Source organism: Protopterus annectens, chromosome 3.part0, assembly GCF_019279795.1.
Source record: "Protopterus annectens isolate FY-2018-M chromosome 3.part0, PAN1.0, whole genome shotgun sequence".
Lineage (NCBI taxonomy): Eukaryota > Metazoa > Chordata > Ceratodontiformes > Protopteridae > Protopterus > Protopterus annectens.
In genome coordinates this window covers 666,150,785-666,169,788 of record NC_056731.1, presented here as the reverse complement: position 1 = coordinate 666,169,788, position 19,004 = coordinate 666,150,785, and the positions used below count along the sequence as shown (strand labels likewise).

Genomic DNA, 19,004 nt, shown 5'->3' with positions numbered 1-19,004 from the left:
GGTTTGTTTAAGATGTTACAGAGTGAAGAATCTAGCTTGGTTAACTCTCTCTTGCAGTTTTTACTGGATGGTTTGTCTTTGTGACCTTTTTACCCGTTGGTTTCAGTGTTAGATAAAGCAGATGTATGTTCTTTAAGAAGGAATTATCCTTGGTTGGTACCAGAGAGCCTGTCGTCATTCCTCTCTGTTTGGAGAGCCATCCAGCCACCACTGACACTAAGATACGAAGTTATATGCTTGTTTGGAGTGTAGGTGCCATGGTTTGCAGGAATTTCCCTTGATTAGTTGTTTGGGCACAATGGTGGACTTCTGGGTTAATATGCTCATTTCTTGTGCTTGTCACATCACGGCATAGGTTGGCAATGGATTTGCTTGCCACCGTATCCAAGAGTTTCTGAGAAAAGAATACCAAATTCTGATTGGTGAAGAGGAAGATCCCATTTGTTGATCCACCAGGCAGAGTGCCCTTGTTTCATAAATCAACTGAAACAATTAAAAATGCATTTGTTATTTTCCTGCTTACTTGTCTTAGAAATTTAGTGTGAAGTTTATCAGGTCCCATTAAATTGCTGACCTGTAGTCTTTCATGTTCTTGTAAGATCTTACAATCCTTTCCTCTGTGACAGGTCAGTGACGCAGTTTGTTAGGTTAAGATATTCATGCTCTTCCATCAAGAAACTGACCAGTAGTATGCATTCCAGAGGTTTGATTTTCACCGTCTTGTCAATATGCCCATTTCTTGTTGGTATAGATTCACTACCCCCACTGTTGTCTGTCTGTCGTAGTTAATTTGTCTGCAGTGGTTTTATTTTCATCTCATCCTTTTCATTTTGTGATTAACCTGTGATTTTTCTCCCATTTAAATCAACATACTCCTCTGACTTCATCTTCCTGCATTTCATTGAAGTTCCTAAATGTTGTTTTGAATTTCTTTATGCCTGTAGTCAAGAAGCTCAGTGTACTTCAGGAATATGAAAGTCCCCCCTATCAACAGTACTTCCCCTTTTTCTGACTTTGGATCCAGTCTACAATTTTATTGTCTTTCCCTTTCCCTGATGTGGGGTTTTTATTGAAACACTGTGTGTGTGTGTGTGTGTGTGTGTGTGTGTGTGTGTGTGTGTGTGTGTGTGTGTGTGTGTGTTGTCCTGATACATTTCCAGTCTCCAGTAAGACCCACAGTACTTATGCTCGTCATTTTTTCTTTTAATTTCTATAGTTATGTCAATGGATACACCATTTCCTGTTTTTCCTCCTTTGCTCCTCTTATAAGTGGGAGATTGGCTAATGGTTAAGGTGTTTACCTTATAGACACGATGTGCAGGGTTTAATTCTCACATGTGGTAGTTGGCTAGTTTTAAAATGCCTCACAAGGGCAATTAGCCTAATACTAATATATGAACCTATTAACCTGTAAAACATGTAGAATGGTCAATTTGCCTCCCAGTCTTTGTTTTGTGTGGGTTTACCATATTTCCTTTGCTGCCATATTATTGCAATATTGTTCTTCCATGAATTCCACTAGTTTGTGTAACTTCTTGTTTAGATGTTTTATATTTTATCTGTTAAATTTGCCCTATTTTGACTTATCCATTTCTATATTGTTTTTGCCTTTTTTCTGTTTAAACATGTCTTTCCTCTGAACTTGTCTGCAGTGTGTTTAATTTCCTAGATGACTGGGGTGGAGGGGCGTTCCGGAATTTCCTATTTGCTTTTCTGTCTCTCATCCTTGGCCAGTTTAAACACTTGCCAATGAAACCTTTAAACTTGTCATCTAGAGTCTTGATTTCCTTCTGAGAGAGAGAGAGACTGTCATACTTCATAGTAGGCTTGCGGCTGTCAAAATGTCTCCTTACTTTTTAGTGAAACCAAAGCCCTGAGTCTTGTGCCATTTATTCTACAATCTAGTAAAACACTCTGATGCAAATCTTTGCTCACCATGGACATGCGGGTTAAGAATGCTACTGTGTATGTTGCTTGCTTAGATCAACTTCTCTTTCAATACTATGACCTATCCTATTAATTTATTCTGTATTAGATAGTGGTTCCAGACTTCCTACCTGTCTATCTGCTTGTACAGTTCTAAGGAGCCATTGCCTGTCCTTCCCAAATATATCATTTGAACTTTGTGTATGTATGAATGGATGTATGTTAACTGGGTAAATTATATGGCCTTTAGACCCTTTCAGCCACAAGGCAAAAGGCACATTACTGGTATAAGATAGTAAAATTAAGGAAAAGTTACAACTGTGTAAATAATTCACAATACATACATCTAAGTGAAACCTACTTGGGTATACAAAACTCTTTCTACAAAAGTAGCTAGGGTAGCATTCAGTAATTCACAGTTAACTTCAATTACATTAGATGTTTGGGTTCATTGATTTTTAGAACATCATAATAAAGACATGAAGATCAGCCATGATTTTTCTAACACTGACATTTATACTTCTCTTTTAGATGTTCTTTAATCTTTCTTTTGTATCTAGACAAATTTTAATTATTTTATAGATAATTAAGTGTGCTGTTTTGGCTTGCTAGAGCAATGTTTCAGAATGCCCTTTCACACAGAACAGTTGCAGGTGTCTGCTGCCTAAGTAAGAGTATGCAAACACAATCAGAGATGTGAGAAAATAGAGAACTCAAGTATGAGTAGTAGTAGGCTGGCTCCAATTTTTGTTTGCTACAAAAGCAGGCAAATTAACTAAAATCCAGCATTCAGAAACTGTTAAAAGCAGTCCTTGGCTCGTATTTTGGATATGCACAGGGTCTAGAAGTGAGGTGGATTTACCAGGACCACTGGTGATCTTTTTCCTTTGATCTGCCTAAATACAGAATACCATGATCTGTAGGTCTCTGGGGTAGTGATTTGTACTGCTATATTGCTTACGGGACAGAGGAAAGACAGTGCCTTTAGTGCAAAGTCTTAAAAGTGAGTATATTTAAAAATGAATTTAGCTGCAGCTGGGATTAGAAGTCAGTTTGCTCTTTGGATTAACGCACAATAATGTTACCTGTTACTAAGCAGGGAAATAAAACAATGCGCCTTATTTAGAGCTTCTGTTGCAGTGGGATTGAATTAAGTTAGTAAATGTCTTTGGAGACCATTTTTTACTAATATGTATTTTCAAATTCTTTAAGGTTACATTACTATCTAGGGTTGTGTTTCAGCACCTGGACTGTGTTTTTAGTCGTAATGCTGTTTGGCAGCCATCTTGGAAGTTGCAAATAGGTTCATAGGTTTATACTAGGCTATCTGCCCTAAGACATTTATAAGCCTAGCCCAAAGTTTTGTGGCTTACGCCACCCCTTATATGAAAAAATACTGTACCCATTAGTTTGTTGTGCCTCTGTCCAGCAGTGACACAGAGATGATTCCTGGGGTAAACCTACGATCTCCCATCCACAGGTCAAGATTTCTCTTGAACAGAGCCAGCGAGGTGCTCTGCCTCACATGGACCGGGATTTTATTCCACAGCATAGGGAGTCTCTGAGTGATAAATCTATCCCTCCAGCATGTCCTATTTATATCCGTGCTAAGGTTTAAGTCGCTTGCTCTAGTGGTTTTGGTGGATTTGGATTTTTTGAAGTGGAGCATGTCCATTAATTCCGGGTTGGACATGGCCTTGTATGTCAGGCACATGTCACCTCTGAGCAGACGGTATGCGACTGAATAGAGCTGGAGTTTCTTCAATCTGGCAGCATAGGACAGATTTTGGAGTCCCTTTATCCTTTTGGTGAGGAACTTTTGGGGTCTCTCCAATTGCTGCATATGTCTGGTGAGATACATCCCGAATGGGGCATTGTACTCGATCATTGGTCTGATAAGTGAAGAGTACAGGGGAGCAATGACCTCACTAGATCTGGATGTGAATCCCTTCATGATCAGGTGGGCAATGTAGAAGGTCTTTCTAACCACTTTAGCAACGTGAGTGTCAAAAGAAAGGCCACTGTCAACCTGGTTCCCCAGGTCCCCTGTGCTTAGTGGATTGCCACCTATATGGTAGCTTGGGGTTACCTTGTTTTTCCCGAAGGGTATGACTATACATTTTTTGGCGTTTAACTTCAGGCCATGGCTCTGGCACCAGCTATCTGTTTCCGTGAGTCCCTTCTGAAGGATATCCGTGTCCGATGCACTTTCCACTATGGCGCCCAGTTTGCAGTCGTCTGCAAACTTTGTCAGCCAAAGTCCTCCCATGTTGGCCTGTACTTCTGAGAAGTAGATGCCGAACAATAGGGGCCAAGGACCGAGCCCTGTGGGACACCACTTGTGACCGGCTTGGAGTCTGACATAGCGCCAGCAACTCTAACCCTGTGGGTTCTGTCCTTAAGCCAGTTTGCAACCCATCTTGTGACATATGGGTTTACATTTAAGCTGGTAAGTTTTTCTACAATACCGAGTCGGGTATTGCGTCAGAAGCCTTTGCAAGGTCAAGGTAGGCTGTATGGACTGCCTTTCCCTCATCAATGGCCTTGGTGCCTGTTTCGAAGAAGTCGACCAAGTTCAAAGGGCATGATCTGCCCTTGAAGCCAAACTGGGTCGGGTCCAATGTCTGCATGTCCCCTATATCTTTGTTTATGAGCTCCATTATGATCCTCTCCATAGCTTTGCAGACTAGACTTGTTAAGCTTATGGGACGGTAATTACCAGGGTCCGTAGAGGCACCGCCTTTGTGGAGTGGGACCACAGTTGCCGTACGCCACTCCTTGGGCACGTATCCTGTGGTAAGGCTGAGATTAAACAGCTGCCTTATGTGCGGGTTTAATTCCTCATTTAGCTCATGTAGCACACAGCCGGGGACACCATCCGGTCCCATTGATGCTGTGTTTTTAGCTTTAGAGAGAACAGCTTTCACCTGCGCATTTGAGATGTCTGGGAGGCTGCACTCCGCTGGGATAGTTATCTCTCCTTTAGTGGGGGGGTAGGGGGGTGAAGTCTGAACCTGTCTGCCAGTATGTTGGCAATGTCTGTGGGTTCAGTGATTTTTGTATCATTTTGGACTAATTCTGAGCATATCTGGGAGTTTCCACCCAGGTTCCTAACATAGCTGAAAAAGGCCTTATGATTGTCCTTTGAATCCATGGCAATTTTTCTCTCAAAATTGGCCTTAGTTGATTTTATGAGTGCTCGTATTTTTTTACTAATAATGATCAGGGGTGACTTCCCTTTTATGGATTTTGTTCTATCATGTAATAACTTTCTCCTCTTATTGTAAAGTTTGTTAATGGCTGGGGTCCACCAGACTGGACGTTTGCCCTTTGTGGAAAGAGTCTTGGTTTTATTTGGGATTGCCTGATCCATGCAGTCCTGGAGGTGTTCATAGAAGGCATTTGTAAGATATTTGTAGGAAATAGATTTCCTTTTCATGTTACAGCTGTGTACCTGCACTGTAACTGATAATCAGGAATGTTATTGTTGTATGTCTTGATTAGGTCCCTGCAGGCTTAATAGTTAAGCTAGTCCAGTCTTTCCCCATCTCATTTGGGTAACCCCCTGTGCTAGAGCTGGGAGTTATAGGTTCTTTTCACATTCATTTTAGAATCGATGGCAGGAACGAACTTGTGGTCATGGAAGTACTGAAAAGAAAAGAAAATTTAGAATTATTTTATGGCATATGTAAGTAAGATCTAAGGATTTGGGAAAGATTATGGGATTTTTTCTTTTTTCTCCTTAATCAACATTCTGTACGCTGGTGCACATGGCTGTAGAAAGTTTACATCTTCTAGTAAGATTTTTTTCACCTTCTCAGAGGGTTCTGTCCTTACTCTCCATCAGTGTAAAATAATGTTACCCTGAATTTAAAGTTCTTTTGTAGCAGTGTTTATTTATTTTTTATTTATTTAACATTTGTTTACTGGGGAGGTCTGACTGGACAGAGCTGTCTGTTTTCAGTGGAGGCCCGGGGAGAAAAGCTCCAGAACAATTGCTAACATATTACACATAAGACATTTACATGAGCATTGTGGTTTACACATTCACTTATAAAAATATAGCAGATAACATATGATTACATAAGATATTTGCATAAGCATAGAGATTTAGACATACAGTTAAAAGTATAGCAGGTAGTAACATACAATATGTTTAGTAGAGATAATCTTGAAGATGTATTGAATAAAGACAAGAAAGGAAAACTAAAAAAGAGAGTATAGACAAGTTCATATGAGGTGCATTGACATTTTAAGGGGAACGCTTTTCAACTTAGTCTATGGGAGAGTTAATGGGTATAGATGGGACAGAGGGGAGTAGGCAGCAGTGAGCTGGTAAGTAACGTGGGATAATACATAGTACATCTGTGGGTGTTTTAAAAAGGAGGTTGGGTAGTGGGTAGGGGAAATGAGTTAGAATATGTCAGCCAGGTGCTAGGCAGTTACATGTCCAGGAGTTATTTAGGTGGTAAGTTGTTTAGGTTTACATTTGAGGTCATTATATTGTGTTTTTTCTCTCTTTGATTCCTTAACTGGCTTAGCTCATTGTCAAAGTCTTCCTCCCAAAAGTCAGGGAGTTTCGACAGAGCTGGCTAAAAGACCAGTTTGGGTGCAAAACTTTCCAGAGCTTTACTGCCACTGAAGAGTATGCTTCTCTGTTCTTTTGAGGATCGATAGTCTGCGTATGCTTTCCTTTGCAGGGCAGATAAATTATTACCTTCCTTTTCAAGAAAGTTGTTTTGAAGCTAGAAGTGTTGTTTCAATGGACTGTCTTAAGACTGTAAAGTACTTTTAAACTGAGTTCTCACTTTTTTGTTGGTTTAAAAATGGTGTGAAGTAACTGAAAATATATTTTTTCTGTGGAGAAATGTATTTTACTTTTGTGAGGCTGTCATACTATTTTAAAGTGTTATTTACTGTCTTTTTCTGAACGGGTAGCACAAGTGACATATGGCATCTAAGGCTTTGGTATGCTGGCTAGAATTTGTGCTTTCTCTGGCAGGGAATCCTTTTGGTATGAATACTGCAAGTGTCAAGAGAAGGACATCTACTGTTAGGGTAAGATTGTACACAACTGTACTTTTACTGGGTCTGGTTCAGTTTAATTCAGACTGTCGGTCCTTCTTATAAAGTAGTTTCTGGTAAAATAATTATTTTCCTGAAGAGATTTAAGCTTCTGAATCTGAATAGGAATGTGCTGGGACAGAGTCAGGGTTCTGTCCTCAGATGTCTGATTCAGACTCTGAGGAGAGCTCAGTTTTTGATTTTCTCTTTCTTTGGGACTTCTGCTAGAATGTGCTAGCATACCTCAACCATTCAGATTTTTTCCTCAAATATTTTGTCTGTTCCTCATAAAATTTTGGTTTTCTGGCAAATCATGGAGGATTGAAGTCACTAAATAATGACCAAATAATGACATAAATTTGAGTTTCAGCCTTCATATCCTTCAGCACATGCATGCTAACACAAATCCTGTTATTCTTGCGGCTTTTTAAGTTGATAAGAGCAATAAAGTCTGTCACTATTTCTGGCCTGTGTCCCCCCATTAGGTTAGGCTTTGCCCAGATTTCTTGAGTTAAGAGGTTGAGAGATGTGTGTGCCAGTGCTTTTAGTAGGAGAACACTGACATTTCTCAGTCCCTCACAAGATACTATGAGTTGCTACAGGAGGATTTTTCCAGACCCTGCAGCCATCCCCCCTGTTCTGTCTGCTTTAGAGGATGTGTGAAGTTCCTCAGTCTTTTAAAATTTTTATACTCAATTTCCCAACCTAACTCAGCAGCTGTAGCATTTGTTGATCCCGTACCTGCTAAGCATTTCCAGCTCTTTCTGATAAAGATGGAGAAATTGTTGATGGGTATGGGGAAAAAAGAGTATACTTCTGCAACTTTGATTTGTCAGAATTTTGAATTATCAGGCTCATATGTTTTTTGCTGACAAGTTGTGAAGTATGAAGAATGTTTTATCTGCAGTTTCTTCTTGTGAGGATAAATCTGTTTTAAATAACTTGGTTTCTTCTGTTGCTCAGGTCACTACTCATTGTTTACAGTGTGTGTATGACTCCGTTGATAAGTCTTCCAGGGCTACGGCCACTGGTACTCTTTGAGGAGATTTGCATAGCTTAATTTTCAGAACCTCCCAGATGATAAAAATGAGATTTTAAATTCTCCCTTGGGTGTAGAGATTTAGTGTTTGGCTCCACTGCTGCAGGGGGTGATCAAAAAGTGTGATGAAAGGTGTAAACTGATTAGGGAATCTCTAAGGAAAAGAAGATGTTCTATTTCTTCATCTAGTTTTGGTAGGAAAAAAAGACAGAATAAATAGTCTCGGCAAAATACAGGTAAACTATGAATCTATAAATGGCAAAGCGCTTCCAAAAAGAGGTCTTCCACTTCCTAAAACTAAGAACAGTCCAACAAGTCTGAGTGACTGTTCGAGACCTTGTGAATCCCTCCTACCCTGAACCTCTTTTTTTTCTTCCAGAAAGTTTGAAAATCCATTTTTCTATTTGGCAACATGCAGTTTCAAACAAATGGGTTCTTAAAATCATTCATTAAGCTTACAGATGGCAATGGGAGGAGATTCTTCCTTTTGAGGGGGTTGTTCTTCATCCTCCAGATCAGACTATTTTGTTTCCACTGGTTCTTCTTCCCATGCTGTCCCAAGGAGTGATAAAGCCAGTTCCCTCTTTCCAGATGGGGTCATTTTTTATTGAAGGATGTTCCTAGTGCCAAAGAAAGAAACTTCTTGAAGACCAGCTCTAGATCTTTCCTTCCTAAAGCTGTTTGTGATAGTGCTCAAAGTCAAATGTCACTTAACAGCCTGTTTCCTCCTTTTCCTCTTTTAAGTTTCCTGGTGTCACTAGATTTAAAAGGTGCTTATCACATCCTTATTCATCCAGACTTCAGAAATTTCTTAAGGTTTTGTGTGTCTGGATCACATTATCAGTTCTCTGCCTTACCCTTTCAGCTATTTACTGCAACGAGTATTCATAAAGTGTTAAGCTCCAGTTATAGCTCAAAGCAAGCTAAAGGGTATCCCATTTGTTCCAAGTTTAGACAATTTGCTTATCTTTACAGAGTCTTTTTTAAAGTGTCAGGAATCTCACTCATTCAGAAGTCTTTCTTGACTCCTCCCCACAGAATTGTGTTCCTGAGATGTCATCTAGACATGTCAGTTTAGTGATTTTTTCCTCAAGAAAACGGAGACTTTTATCTAGGTCTATTTCTAAGGTTTTCCACTAGGACTTGGGTCACTATGATGGAATTTGTATTTTGGGTCTCTGATTTTCATAATAATCCTGGCAAGGCTCCACATGAAAAAGATACAGTGGTGTCTGAAATCTCTTTGGTCCCAATATCAACACCCTTTATCTTTTCAAATCCTAGTGCTGGATTTGGTCAAAAGAGAAATGTTTTGGTAGAGACAACAGATATCCTTAAGTCCAGGTCTTGTCTTCCCTTCCTCTCCCTGCTCTGAAGCAGTCAGTCACCACAGATGCTGCAGATATTGCTTGAGGAGCAGTTTCAGGAGGGATATAAGTGCAGGGGTTGAGGGACACTTGAGGACAGATGCAAGCACATAAATATCAAAGAGATGCTTGCTCTGATCAAGGCACTCAACTCTCTAAATCATCTTCCATCCCCAAGATCTCTTTTAAGTGCTTACAGACAATACCACAGACATTTGCAGACTAGCCACTTAAGCCTGGAAATACCTTCATAGCACAGTCTTACTCTACAGGCATCCTGCATTCCGTCAGAACAAAACTGTATGGCAGACAAGCTGAACAGTGCCAGGGCAAACCCAAGATTTGAATCATCTGTGGGAAGTTCCTCAAGTAGATCTTTTTGCCTTTTGCCTTCTCTCTGAACAGTCAACTGACAAGAATCTCTTCCAAGACTCCATACAAGAAGGCCTGGAAGATGGATGCCTTTTTGTTTCCTTGGAAAGTTCATGTATGTTTTTACACCCTTTTCACTAATATCCAGGTACTTCTGAAGATTCAGAAGGAATTTCCTTAGATCATTGTGGTGACTCCATTTGGCTCAGGCAACAATGGTTCCCCCTTCTTCTGGAAATCACCAAGGGCAATTACCACAAACTTCCTCACAGACTAGATCTACTTTACACAAGAGGGACCAAACGGTAAAGCACAATGCAATGGTAAAAAAAGCGTTGGTACCACAAGAGCATACAAGACGAACTTCTTCAAAAAGTATCCACAAGGTTATTGTACGAACAGTACTTTAATTAACAACAATTCACGTAAAACACTCCAAGCATTTTTCGTTCAGAACAATGTCCGAACTTCTTCAGACAAACACTGACACTGTTAAAATCCCATGTTTAAATAGTAAATTAGATGTGACATCATTACTTCAATCATTCAGTTGAAAAAGTTAGTTAGTTAAATTAAATTAATTAAATTAATCCAACCCACTTAAAGGTACAAATACCATATCCAATGTGTTAAATGCTCACCAATCATAATTTAAGATGTATCTGCTTTCCTTTCACTAAAAAATGTGTAATAATCTTTGTAATTAAAAACGACAATAACATAATCTGTGTGACACCATTTTAGGTAAAATTATAAAAGCAATACTGATCTTCTTTAAGTAAAACTTTACGTACTTGTTCACCTAGTCAGTGAACGGTCATTTCTTCTTTTCAAATCCATTACTGCACGAAAAATTCCCTTTACTAATGCTAAAGTTTTTCTCAAATTGTAGTTCGTTCCCACAAATAAATAAATAAATAAATGCAGCTTAAACTATTTGAAAATGTAAGTTAAAAATTAATAATTAATAAAAAATGTATGTTTGACATGTATACTGCGTTACAATCAAAAATTCAGGTGGCCTTTCCTCAACTTACTGTAGTTTTCCTGTGTTATCCATTCACTGAAATTATTTACTATTTGTATTTCCAGCTAGTTGTTGGATTAGACTTTAATAGGTTAACTTAGCGTATGTGTATAGTAAAACTAGACACTAGAAAAATTCATAAATTCTTACTGCCAAGCCCCTAACTTATTTACCTTAGTAAACTTCTAAGTTTTAATATACATGTGATTGTGCATACTTCGTTAAGCCCTGGTTCCCTACAGGCCATTAAACGGAGTTGCCAACCTAGTTCCCTCTTTTCCAGTTCTAATCTCAGCAAGTTTTCATTAACCAGGTTGGAAATGTTCGCAGAAACTTGGTCAATGGAAATAAATTTAAATTAATGGCCTGTATTTAAACTACAATGTCTTGCGAGAGCATTCTCCTCTTTGTTCTTAGTGATGGCATAAATATGCTCATACACTCTGTCCCTCAAACGTCTGTCCGTCTTCCCTATATAGAATGATGGACACTGTTTACACTGGGCTAAGTAGACTATTCTTTTACTATTACAGTTACAGGTATCCCTAACAAAGAAGGTCTCCTTCCTGATAGTAAAAGTGTCAGTTGTCTCTATGTATGCACAATACCTACATGTTCCACATTTTTTGGTCCCTCCCTTCCCTTTGTTCATTTTCAATTTCCTTTCTAATAACTGTTTCATGTTGGTACCTCTCCTAAATGTAATAGTGGGACCATAGTTGAAAATTTGCATCTATTCTTTGTCCAGTGATAAGCAAAACCAGTACTTCTTAACTATTCTACAAATATCTAGTGCTTCTGGAAAAAAGGTGAAAGTGAACGCTACCGTAAAATTCTTGTTACTCCCTGTCATATTAGCAGGGAGTACATCTAAATTACTACTAATGTGTACATTTCCGACTTCTGTCCCAGTGTAATCCACTTGATTGATGGAATTAATCACAAGTTGTGTTTTCAGTATAGCTTTATAGAACCCTTGCCTCCTTTTTAATATAACTTCTTTAAAAATTCCTTCTAGGAATGGGCCTGGATAGCCTCTACAAGAAAACATTAAATACAAATTCTCACACTCCTTTTCAAAGTCTTCGTCTAATGTGATCATCTTGGCTGCCCTCACAAGCTGGCCTTTCACCACAGATTTCTTTTGGTGACGGGGGTGTGAACTAGAAAAATGGAGATATGTATTAGAAAATGTGCTTTTTCTATAAATTTTTGATATATACCCCCCTGGGTTCTTACTTAGTTCAATGTCAAGGAAACAAATAGTAGATTTCTGAAAGTTCATAGTGAACTTTAGAAAACCTGTGGTAGTGTTTAGGTACTTAACTAATGCTTCAGCTTCTTCTTCTTGTCCTTTTAATAAGATAAAAATATTTATTTTTTTTTTACCATTACTTTACACAAGAACAGGGGTGTTTGATACACCCCATCATCGATATACTTCAGTTGACTGCCTGGATGATATGACCTTAATTCCTTTTAGGCACCTGTTTACTGAGGACGTACTGCATGTACTAATAGAGAGAAGAAAGCCTTCTACTAGAAAATTATAGATTAGCAAATGGAAAGCATTTTCTAGATGGTGCCAACAAAGTAAACAAAACCCTTTCAGGGCTAGTTGTGGTTTTGCAATATTTTTGAGAGTTACTCTTCTTGTGGCCATACGTATTACTCTGTCAAGTTTCATTTATTGGCCATTTTAGCATGTTTGTCTATAGATCCTCCTCTTTCAATGCAGTCTCATGTTATAATGTTCTTAAGATGGGTTTTGCATAAGAGGCCTCAAAGGAGAATGGTGAACCATCCTTGGAATCTTAATTTTGTGTTAAAGAAGCTAACACGTGCTTCATTTGAAGCAGCTAATCTGACTGACTTGAGGTTCTGAACATGGAAGACAGCTTTTACTGATTGCTCAGGCATCTGTTTACTGAAGGCTTGCATTGTTATGTCATTTCTCTTGAACCACAGGCTAGCACAGTTAGTATTTCAGGTGCTGAAATCCATGGAGATGACATCAGGGCCTTGGGCATTTCTGAAAAACCTACAGACCACAGTTTGCATAGTTTTTGAGTATCTCTTAGAAGTTTCCTTCTGTTGCTGTTATGAGGCTGAATACAACTATGGGATTATAACAATGTTCTTTGACTTTACAGTTGCAGTCCTGACTTATAGGATTTCCTGCTTTAGAAGCCCTTGGTCAGCCCAACTACTAGAGTAAAAAACTCTCTCCTCTCTTAGCTGGTGGACGCCCTACCCTGACATCATGACAGTTGGGTATGAAGGGAGTCAGCCAACAGTTTTTCTTGCCTTTGGAGCCCAAAGCAGTTGTGAGTGCATCAGTTGGTCCATACCAGAGTGAGAAATTCTTCTAAAGCTAATTACCCCATTGGGTAACTCTTTTTTCCTACTTGTGATCCATGTCAGATAGTTAACAACTGTCTCCATTGTGGTAAACAAATTCCACACACAGACTTGCATACCTTGTGTGTCGCTTGTTTAAACCCAAACCACAATGTCCCAAATTGCCGTCTGTGTGCCCTATTCAATACTAGGACTATAAGGCATCGGGCCAAAATATTGTCTTATCACCTTAGTTAGCAGTCTGCTTTTCATCATGTGATGGCTTCTGTCAGTCGCCCCGAGGCTGAACTTCCTAAGCAAAAAAAGGGAAAAAAGACCATCCACCAGTCCCCCAAGACTTATCACAGAGGAAGGAGAGGAGCCTTTTCAGCCCCCTTCTGCAAGCATGGTGGTGGTGCAGGCCTCTGTTGAGACCATTTTGAAGTCCAACCTGCTGTCGGATCCCTCAACTTCAACTCAGGCCTTGGCGTTTGGTTCGTCGGTTGGGTCTGGAGTTGCTAAGCAGACCTCCACTTCCAGCAAATGATCCTCAACTCATGATGTCCTTTTGGGTGTATGGTAACATTGGCTATTTCTTACAAGGAAACTGGCGTCAGAGTAGTGGATTTGCATAGGCCAAAGGCAAAAGCTACCCCTAAAAAGATTTCAACTTCAGTTTCTGTGCCTAGGTCTACTGGCTGCCGTCCCACAGGTTACCAGCAAGATTTGGTCAGATTGGCTGAGGACCTCATTTATTTGGTCAGAGACAGGCAATCCCCCCCTCAAATCTTCCCAGGAAAAAGGAAGAGAGACCCTACACTTGAGGTGATTTCAGAACCACCTGATTCAGATGAAGATTCTAATCAGGAGGAATCTGTTCTTGAAGGAAAAACTTTTTCATTACCTCATTTGAGGATTCTGATTCAGAAGAGATGTTACCTTCTGCTTCACCCCTGAGGACATTACCTTTGAGGAGACCCTGCATGCCATAAGAGTTTTTCCAGTGGCAGGAGTACCCCCAACAAAAAAGAGGGTTAGGGTGTTCCTCGATCTTCCTCGAGATGAACCCTTGGCTATCCCTCCAGTTTTGGAAATGGTAGAAGATGGCTTTATGGAATCATCTCTCTATCCAAACTCTCTTCCCACTGGCCCTCGTAAACCAGACAACAGGGTACTGGACTTGCATAAATTCCTTTTTAAGAGCCCCTCTGCTGATCCAGAGGTTGTCACCCCAGGCCCCAAAGGAGTTAGGGCCAGTACTTCAAAAAAAAAATTTCCTATGAATAAAGAAAGCATGGCCCTTGACAGATTTGGGGAAAAGGTTTATGCTTCATCTACCCTGGCCATGAGGGCTCTCAATTGCCAATTTTATATGATAAATTACCAACAGAGTATTTTGGGAAAAAATAAGGCAAAATATTTCCTCCCTGGAGAACAAGAACACTTCCAAGGAATTGCTGGATCTCTGCCATTCTTGTTTTCAGGTAGCTAGGCACTTCTTGCACTGTGGATATGGTACTGTAGAGTCATCCTCCCAAGCAGCTCTCTCTGGCTCACTCATCAGAAGGCATGCTTAGCTTAGGGAACAGACATTACTGGAGCATGTCATATCCAAGCCGCCCTGGATAAGGACTCCCTTTTTGGACCAAAGGCTAAGGCTGTGTTAAAGACAGAGGATAAAACCTATGCAAACGGTCAAGGATTCCTCCATATCCAGCCTCCTAGATTCAGTAGGAATTTTCCCACTAAGCATTGTTCCGTTCCCTCTCAATCAAAACCCAGTCAGAGGAAAACCTGAAGGGAAAGGCCTCACAGGCAGCAACAACAGTTGCAGAGGGCAAGGTAGTGGTCCTCAGGAATACCCAGGCCAGGGAGTTCTAGGTCACAGGCCCCTAGCAGACATCAGCAATGACTAACCACACTCCTTACCCCCCACCCCCTCTCCACCCCCAACCCCAGACAAGATAGGAGGAAGAATTACCTTATTCAAGAAAAACTGGGCCCTCGTCACCTCCAACAGGTGGGTTCTAGAAGTAATCTCAAATGGCTACAAGCTGACTTTCAAAGAACCATTGAGATTCTCAGGCTATAACGATGTGCCACAAAACCAAAGGGCAGAAGCCATTTCTCAGATTTAGAGCCTTTGTTCTCAGGGTTATGTGAAATCAGTGCCATACCACCAGAGAGGAAAAGGTTTTTCACCCAGGCTATTCCTCGTCCCCAGGAAAGAAAGCTATTGTCACCCTATCCTGGATCTGTCAATTCTCAGATCAGTCTCTCCTAGTCCCAAAATGCTTACTCTTCAAAAGCTTCTTCCCATGATTACTCCTCAGGCTGGAATGGTTACCTTGGACCTGAAAGATGCCTACATGCACATCCCTATAGAAGAATCCTGCAGAAGTTTTCTTCACTTCAGAGCAGGTACCAGTCACTTTCAGTTCTCTGCCCTTCTCTTTGGCTTGTATACTGCCTCAAGGATCTGGCCTTCACCCAGACCCTACTCTCCTATCTAGGGTTCACCATAAACCTCAGCAAATCCAACACATACCCTTCCACCAAGATAGTTTTCCTGGGGTCTCTGGTGGGTTTCTTATTCCAGAAGGCCTTCTTTCCCCCCAGACAAGGCTTCCTTCTTAACCTAATACTTTCAGGATATTATACCAAAACAACGCCTCTCAGACAGGGAATTCCTCTGAGCACTAGGTTACATGACATCCTGTATCCTAATGATCCCTTTGGCCATGCTGCACAAGAGGAAACTTCAGTGGTACCTCAAGTATCTGTGGTGCCAGCACTCGCTGGAGACAGAGATCCATTAGTCCCTGGAGACAGAAATCCACCTAATTCACTGCCTCAAGGAGGAATTGCCTTGGTTGGCACAAGCATGTGCACAGGACCAGGGTCTTCCCTTCAGGTTCATTCCTCAGGGCCAAACATTAACCACAGATGCATCAGACACAGTCTGCGGACCCCATTTCCATCGCTTTCTATCCCAGGTTAAATGGGAAGAGCAGTTCAGGCACAAGCACATAAAGTAGAAGGAATTGATGACATTACAGAAGGGCATTGTGGCCTTCAAGGATCACTGGAAACCAGGGGGTCTACTTATCAAGATGGACAACACAACAGTCATATGGTACACAAACAAACAAGAGGGCACCCACTCCTAACTTCTTTGCCAGCTGGCAGTGCAAATCTGGGAGACGGCCATTGTTATGGGGTTGCACCTGATGGGGCATCACCGTCGTCAGGCTTGGAACACTCTAGCAGACCACCTCGGCCGACACTTAATGGATCCCCATGAGTGGCAGCTGCATTGGGAAATATTTCTCAGCATAGTCTAGAAATGGTGATCCCTTCAAAATATACCTCTTTGCCACTGACAAAAATGCTCAATTAAAAATATTCTGTTCCAGGAGCAAACTTCACTCAACCAGGTAAACAGATGCCTTCTCCTTCCCCTGGAGCCATTTCTTTCTTTATGCATTTCCTTACCTGCCTCTCCTTCCAAGGGTCCTCCTAAAATTAGGGAAGGAGGACTGAGGGTCATTCTGATAGGTCCAGACTGGCCCAGGCAACACTGGTACCCCCTGCTACTGGGTTTGACCAAAGGAAAAACTTGGCAGTTACCCCAGAGAGTGGATCTGTTGACAAAGGCCAAGGGAAAGTTTGTGCACCCCAACTTGCAGACTCTCAAACTCTTTGCCTGGGTAATTCATCAAAATTCTACCCTGAGCAATCCCTGAATAGTCAGATGCTTAGCATCCTAAAAGAGTCTAGAAGACCCAGTACTAGGAAAACATACTCTGCCATGTGGAAAAATTCTCTATTTGGTATCTGCAACAAGGCCTCAGTCCTGTCTCTATCAACATTTCAGCCATTTTGGAGTACCTAGCCATCTTGGTGGACAAAGACATATCCTTTTCATATGTTAAGATTCACACTTTTGCCATTTCTGCCCACAACCCTCTTCTTCCTCCTGTCTTTTCCCAACCCCTAATGCAACCGTTCCTTAGGGGAGTGCTGCATGTCAAACCACTCAGGAGGCAGCCCGCCCCTTCTTGGGACCTCAACTTTCTTCTAGAAAAATTTACTTTACTCAATTTCGAACCAGCTGTGTCAGCTGATTTAAAATTCTTGACATGGAAGAACTGCCCTTTTACTGGATATCACCTCAGCTGGGAGGATCTCTAAGTTGCAAGCCCTCATGGCATTGGAACCATTTCTTATCTTCCACCCAGACAGATTTTCACTCAGAACTAACCCTTCCTTTATGCCCAAGGTGGTCATGGACACTTCCTTGAACCAAACCATACACTTGCCTACCTACTTTCCAAAGCTACAGAATCAAGGGGAAATAATTCCTCACTCCTTGGATGTACCCAGGCAACTTCACTACTACCTTGACAGGACTAAAACTTTCAGAAAATGAGAACAACTGTTTGTTTCCTTTGCCTTGGGCTCTGAGGGAAAACCAGTCTCCAAGCAAACTATCTCTAAGTGGATCTCCACTGTATTTCCTTTTGTTACATCTACCACAGCAAAAAGCCCCCTGAATCTTGGGGCCCATTTAACTAGGGTCACTTCTACCTCCACTGCTTTCCTAAGGGGAGTGCCTACCAGAGACATTCTAGAAGAGTTACCTGGTCATCTGTGCATACCTTTACAAAGCACTACCACGGGTCAGCCTGCCTCAAGTCCAGAGCAGGATTTGCCACTGCCATCTTCTCTTCCCATGACACCTTCCACCCTCATCTCTGCTTTGGAAATCATCCCATAAGTCAGGACTGCAACAGTGAAGCACAAAGAACATAGTACAGTTGTGTACATTTAGCATAAATGTAAATATTCAAGTGTATTCACTTTTGCAGTCTTCTTTCCCTCCCTCCAACCTCCTTTATTCTCCTTTTAATAGCATCTTTTTCTCTGTCATCCTCTTCCAGAGGACCCTCTGCTGGGATACCCTAGTGATCACCTTCCTCTTACCTGGTCCCGTGCTTAAAATTGATCTGTGGGGCTCCTCCCTTCTAGGGGCAAAAAAAAAAAATACTGAAGTCATGGCATTGGCTGGCTCCCTTTATACCGAACCATCCTGACGTCAGAGTAGGGCATCCACCAGCTCAGGGAGGAGGGAGTTTTTTCCTCTGGAAGTCAGGCCGACCAAGGGCTTCTGAAGCAGGAAATCCCATAAGTCAGGACTGCAACAGTGGATACACTCAATTATCTACATTTATGGCAAATGTACACAACAGTACTTTTTTAAAAATGCTTATTGTAGTGAATTCTACTAGTATGTATGCCTCTAGTGTCTGGTAACACAGTAGTTTTATTAAATTTCATAGGTTAAAGATACATATAGTAAAGCTAATAAAAACATTTTCAACCGTAAATGTTTACTTTTCTCAGAAAATAATAAGGTGATATCCTGCATTTCCTTCTAAAAAAGTCTGCCTTAAATATGAATGCCATTTTGTTACAGTGTCTCCACTTTTCATATGTGCTTTATTTGTTGTTTACTTTGTAGAACAGGCAAGGAGTAAGTTTTATTTTGATTGATTTTTCTTTGTATTCCAGATCATCTGAACGTGATTCATTAAGGTAAGTGCTTTGTAATGTAGTCCATAAAATTTTAATAAGGCTGCACTGTAGTCTTGCATACTTGGCTATCAGAAGGGTTGTTTCAAGAAATGTGAAGGTTGTATAAAAGTTAGCTCTTCACAGGATTGGCCCTGTTGATTTTTCTATAATCATATTGTTATTATTTTTCTGCATCCTGAAGGAAAGTGGGGTTAAGCCAAACCAAATGCAATTGTTTTCAGAGGAGAAATGTGAAACATGCAGTTATTTTTCCAATAAAACATGCAGAAAT

At 40.7% G+C, this 19,004-nt stretch overlaps 1 protein-coding gene across 1 annotated transcript in view; it reads left to right on the top strand.

Moving 5' to 3' along the window:
* Window positions 1–19,004, top strand: part of PTPN3 (protein tyrosine phosphatase non-receptor type 3) — a 2,272,168-nt gene that overhangs the window by 1,459,878 nt on the left and 793,286 nt on the right. The window contains exon 16 of the mRNA XM_044065075.1: window positions 18,710–18,733. Coding sequence (XP_043921010.1) covers window positions 18,710–18,733 — 24 coding nt within the window. The remainder of the gene's footprint in view (window positions 1–18,709; window positions 18,734–19,004) is intronic.